The 6,000-nt window shown below is 47.0% G+C and overlaps 1 protein-coding gene across 1 annotated transcript in view; it reads left to right on the top strand.

The window, feature by feature from the left end:
- Nucleotides 1-2,093: 2,093 nt before the first annotated feature.
- Nucleotides 2,094-6,000, top strand: part of ERN1 (endoplasmic reticulum to nucleus signaling 1) — a 73,616-nt gene continuing 69,709 nt past the window's right edge. Inside the window, exon 1 of the mRNA XM_036899730.2 lies at nucleotides 2,094-2,336. Within this exon, the coding sequence (XP_036755625.2) occupies nucleotides 2,292-2,336 (45 nt within the window). The 5' untranslated portion in view covers nucleotides 2,094-2,291. The remainder of the gene's footprint in view (nucleotides 2,337-6,000) is intronic.

Below are 6,000 nucleotides of genomic sequence, written 5' to 3'. Positions count from 1 at the left end.
TTTCAGGCCTTTTATGGCAGGGCACTTCAAAGGAACCTACAGAATATTTCCATTTCTGCTCGTGTTTATCAGTGATGTCAGCTTTTGCTTTATCATAAGTAAAAGCTGTGAAAACAATACTTGACTGTGGAGGCAGATTATGGGCAATGCTGCATAAATAAAACGAGAGCTTATCATATGAGTTGCCAATCCAGTGGAGAAGTGCATAAAATATGTGATCTGATTACACTTAGGAACAACCCAACTGGTACATAAGAAATTCTGAGAAAATAGAACAGTGCAGTTAAGGCCTGGGGATTTGGTCCAACTGAGTACAAGATAAATATACCTACCTGGCCTAGGTTCCTTGGAATGGACGTTTTTTTTTCTTTATTGGATCTTTAAAACTGATTTGTGAGTCAGATGAGTCACGTTCCCCTTTGAGTTTCATCTGCTATGCTTATGGGGTCACAGTGACCTTTTGAATTGTCAAAGGGCTGCCAGAGTTCCAGCACAGAAAGTTCCCCTCCTATACTTAATTCTGTTTGAGAAAAAGCACCAGAAAAGGATGTGAAAGGAGTGTTTTCCAGGCAAGCTTCTCTTTTAACTTCAACAAATGCTCATAGATGCTGTTGTCAGCTTGCAAGCTGGACAGGTAATCATTAAACAGCTCCTCCTAGTTCCTGAGCTATAGGCTCCTCCCTGGACACCTAGCCACGGTGCACAAGACCGATGGAGCCTGTTTCCACACATCTTGCCGCCAATTCCAAACCTCTGTGTTTGCATTTAGACACGCAAATAACACTTTTCAAAATACCTACCGCTTCCACACTTGCCAAGATTCGTCCCACTCAAACTGGTACCGGTGGATTCTCCAGCGTTGGTAGGAATTAGTCCCTTGACTGCGATCCAGGCACTGGGGGCACGGAATGGAGAACTCTGCTTATGGGATTTTGGCTTACTATGAGCATTTCTGTCTGGTATAGTTGGATAGTATTGATCCACAGTGCACAGATATTTGGTCAGGTCCCCACTATTTCTTTGCTGTTTTCTCTAGCATTGCTTACTCCTTCCCCCCAAACCCTGAAAAATTTTAGGCCGTTATGTGAGCCAATCAGGAAAAACCATAGAAATTGCTGTCCCCTTTTTCTTTTTCTCCTAGTATACGTAAGCGTTGTGCAGCGAATCTTAGTTTATCTCATTACAAACAATATGTCCTCTCTCCTCCCTTGCACCTAAGTGGACCACCGCGTGGGACCCAATGACCAAACAGCCGCCAGCCTCTTTCATTCAGGTTAATAGCCCATAACCCTGGAATAGACCATGTATGAGTCTCAACACACCCACTCCCTCCAATGAGTTGTGACATATGTCATCTCAAGCTTTACGAGGTCACATCGTGTGCCACATAAACACATGAAGCAGCCGAAAACAAGCAGCCGAAACGGTTTTTTTTGCTTATAATTTTTAGCGAATGACATGGCCGTGGTTTATTCCAGAGGGAACAGATGGTTGTTAGACATGATTTGAGGAGAATTCCTGAGGACAAAGAAAGGAAAGAAAGGGGCCTTCGGACCAGCAGAGGAGCAACTGGCGGACCCCAGGACTGTGAGCTCGGCGACCGCGGCGCGCAGAGCAGAAGCGCCTTGTTTGCTGGAATCCCTGCCACCGCCGACCTCGCACCGGCGGTCGCCGATGATTCCGCCACGGTGCCAAGATGAAGTTGGGGCTCTGGATGTCTGGCTCCGCCCGACTCTTGGCCTTTCGCGAGACCGAGGCTGATGCAGTGAGTCCCTCGGCGGGTTTAGTAGGGCCTCCGGGGGACGGGGTGTGCCCATGTGGCGGGGATGCCGGCCTCCCCCGGCCCTCGGACAAGCTCCTTGCCTCGGTCGCTCAGGGCCCCTAGGCGCCGGACGCCCGAGCAGAGGCCTGGTGACCTGCCGCAACTGCGGCCACGGGACCCGAGGCCAGCGAGGAGCCAGCACCGCCCCCGCCCCACCCGGGCCTACCCAGCTCCGTCCCCGGGCCCGGCCCCGCCCACCCACGGCCCCGCCCATACCCCGCCCACCCAGCGCAATTCCCAAACCCGGCCCCGCCCACCCGCGGGCCCGGCCCCGCCCCGACCGGAAGGAGGCCGGCACCCGGCTCTTATAGAGCTGGGAATGGGGGTTCCGCCACCGCCTAGTCAGTTCTGTGTCTGCTGAAGCTCGGCTCCGCCGCGCTGCCGTCGCGGCGCCCCCGCCCGGTTCTAGCTCGCGCGCTGCACCGCCCCCCGGAGCTGGCCGGCCGGGAACCAGGGCCAAGTCCTCGCCATGCCGGCCCGGCTGCTGCTGGCGCTGCTGCTGGGCGGCCCCGGGGTGAGTGACCGGGAAGCGTGGGGTGGGCGACAACGCGGGGCGGGCCGGGATCCAAGCCGGGAGCGTGGCGGCAGCGGCCGGAGGCCCCGTGCGCCCCGGCGTAAGCTCCCGCCGGGCAGGGAACGAGCGCCTCCCGGCCAGCCAGAGTGGCGGCCGCGGCGGCCACGCGAGGGGCCTCGCCGGCCAGCGCGCTATCGCGGGCAGCGCCTCCGGGGCCCCGTGCGTCCCGGCGCAACTTCGTGCTGCTCCGGCGGCACCTCGGGGCCTCCGGAGGCCCTGCGCTCCTCGAGGCCGCCTCACCTGCCCGAGCCTTCTTCCCACAGGTGGACAACCGGCTCTGCCTGGCGGTGGCCTCGGAGGAAGGACAGAAAGGGCTCTGTAATCGAGGGGGAGGGACTGTCTTGCGTTTATAATCCTAGTTTGAACTTTTAAAAATGCGAGAACTTTGGGAAGCGAATGCAGCGGGGAACGGGGTAAGCGTTTTTACCGGAAAGCTTGATTCTGCTTACCTGCTTTGCAGGTTTCTCGGTTTTTTTCTTCGGAGGCAGGAATCTTCCTTTTGTGCCCCAGGACTTGATTAGGCAAGTTAAAGGTGAGGGATTGGGACTCTTTTTTAAGCCCCCATATGGGACAGTGGTGAAGCCACTTCAAAATTTAAGCTGAGAGACCGTCTTCTCCCCTGAGAGCACTGTGGGGTCCTCCGAAGCGTCTTCTCATTTTTTTATGGAGTGAGGCGCCCTTACATTTATTTAACTAGTTAAGGTTTCACTCAGGCTGTAGATTTGGGCATCGTGGCTGGGGAGGACATTTTGTGGACAGACTTGAGTTCTTTTTTCTTCTGGTTGTAAGAACCTAAATTAGTGAGTGGTTTAAAACAAAAAAGTATTGTTCAGGATGTGGGTACGGTCCATTGGTGCAGGTTCTGTTTAATGACCTCCACCGTGCACTCTTTAATATGGTATGCCATGTACCAGGAGAACTGACATGTGTACCCGGGAGCCACAGCCTGAACTCTTGGGAGGTTATGCATTTTAGGTAACTAATAGTGTGTGCTCTTGGAGTAACAAGAATTGGGAAATAGATGATGTATAATAGGAGACCACCTTTTCAAATTTGGGGTTTTTTTAAAAGGAAAATTTGTACACATTTCACCATAGAACTCATGTAAATTAATTTTTTTCTTGTAATTAAAAAAAGATCCACTGTCACAACTCGGGTCAGGTTTTGAACTTGAATACTTCATCTTGGATTGGTTTCACTGCTGCTTGGCATCTGTTCACAAATAAGAGTGTAAACGGAAAGATCAAACGTGTGACATGGAAATAAATCATTTCATATTGTCAAGGCCAAGCATATATGGTTTTCTTTGGCAGATCTTTCCATTTGTTTTTCTTTCACTGGTTTCTAGTGTCTTAGTTATTGAATAACTTAGGCTAAAGAGCCAAAAATAACTATTTAGCTTCAGCTGGGACTATAGTTTCAGTTCATGTAAATATTTCCAAATTGTACTTAGAAATCCAAACTTCTCAGGGTTCATGGCAAGATATTCCAGACCCTTATCCAAAGGTTATGTTTTAGTGTAACTGCTTTGTAGGTAAAAGATCAGAATTTCACTCCCAGAATTATCTACCAGTAAAAATTTTGATCCCCAAACATAGAATTATTATTTCAGAATTCGAAATGAAACCCATTGCAGAGTTTGCAGGTAAACTGGGCATCAGTGATGTGCACAACATACTGGCTGTAAAATCAGACAAACCTGAGTTCTAACTGGTTACTTGCTAGCTGTGCCCTCAGAGATTCTGTTTCCTGATATGTGAAATGGGGACAGCTAACACATGAACACATGTGAAGGCACCTTATAGATCGTAGATAAAACTCCCTTAACACTATAACCACCCCCACAGATGCTTTTTATGCTAAGACATCATTTTTTTTAATGTTATGCCTCTGCAAGGAAATTTTTTTTTATGCTGTTTCCTTTTAATTGATAATACAGTGATTTTCTTTCAATGTGTGTCTGATTGAGCCAGACATTGACTCATCATGGGCTGAGGCTCTAGGCTACCATATCCAAAATGCAGCATCATCAGTGTCATTAAGCACTTCAGCCTGTCTTTTGTTAATCCAGAATATGCTTATTTAGTCAGTGAGTTTTTCCCTCCCTCCTAGACCCTGATCTTGTGTATGCTCTTGGAGTAACAAGAATTGGGAAATAGGTGATGTATAATAGAATGTTGGTTTGCATTACATCATTGCTGTCACATCATTGCTGCCAGATAATCCTCATTTTATGGTGTTCAGGTGTCAATTCTCTAAAGTGCCAAAGAGATCTGTAGCATGTGAAGCAAGGTACTTTCTTCAGCTATAATATACACAATTTATTTTATTCAGCCAGTGTTTTGGTTGTAGAAGGGAATTATGACTGTCCTGAGAACTGAGGATTGTGTGTCTACAGAAACATACCGAGTATCATCTGAGACATAAGTTTTAACTAGAAATGTCCTTGCTTACCATTTATGATAATAGTTATCACCTGCACGAAGTATCCTACCAGGAGATATCAAGTATTTATACTGAGGCCATAGGAGACTGGTTCATTAAGCTCATATTATTAGGGCTGCTGATCATGAAATTAAACTAGTTGTGTCCATATGCGTGTGTATTGTTTCATTAACTTGCCTGGCAAGTCAGCTTTCCACAGTAGTATAGCTTCTCAGAGCATAAGAGAAAATGTGTGCAAAACTTACTCTTCAGAGAATTCAATGGTAGAGACCGTATTCCTGAATATAAAACCACTGAGCTGTGTAAAGGTTTCTTCATGTTTGGACGGATGAGCACCACCTGCATGGGCCTGGGGGATATAGTTATTTTCCTGCCTCAGATTGTGACTCCATTTTTCAGGTTGAAGAATTATTGGGTAACTATTTCAGTTTCATTAGAAACCTCTTTGATTTGGGGCTCCAAAGTAATCTTTAGGTTCAATGTTATGTGTATTTTATAATCAAACGTTCTCCCTAAAGAGATGATATAGGGGAGAAAAGCCTACTGTATCATTAATGGATTCAGTTTTCATTATGCACAAATAACTCCGGGCCTGTAACCTAGCAATATGATTAGAGTGTGATGCTGGCTTAAAAAATAGGGACAGTGAATCATAGTCTGTGAATAATAAGTGTGCTGGTTGGCTACATTTCCCAGGGGCTGGGTTTTTTTTCTTTATCTTTACCTGTATCCCATGTTTGGTTCCAGACTGCCCTGCCTCAGAGCAACACATTCTCAGAGATATTTTAATAAGTGCACAGACTAGATATGGACTGGGAAAAGTAGAACTTTAAAAGTAATCATTAGCTCCTTGTTTGCATTCCTTTTTTAAAGTGTAAGTTGGTTTTAGACAGTCTTTCTGTCACTTCTGGTTATCTCATGTTCTTTGTTCACATACAAACAGCAAATACAACAGTGTGAAAATGCATGTTCTGTATTGTCAGTTTTTTCCCAGAGTGTTTCCTATAACCTGTTAGGAAATAAATGTCCTAAATACATCACTGCATTTGTCACTTTGAGTAGCACCTTAGCAAGCTGTCATCCATGCCAAAAGCATTTGAGTCTTTTGTACCCAGTCCTGAGTTGGTGACTAGAGTCCTAACTGACCAGGATTGCTTAT

The sequence above is a fragment of the Manis pentadactyla genome, chromosome 4 (assembly GCF_030020395.1).
Source record: "Manis pentadactyla isolate mManPen7 chromosome 4, mManPen7.hap1, whole genome shotgun sequence".
Lineage (NCBI taxonomy): Eukaryota > Metazoa > Chordata > Mammalia > Pholidota > Manidae > Manis > Manis pentadactyla.
This window is presented reverse-complemented; position numbering and strand designations above follow the sequence as displayed.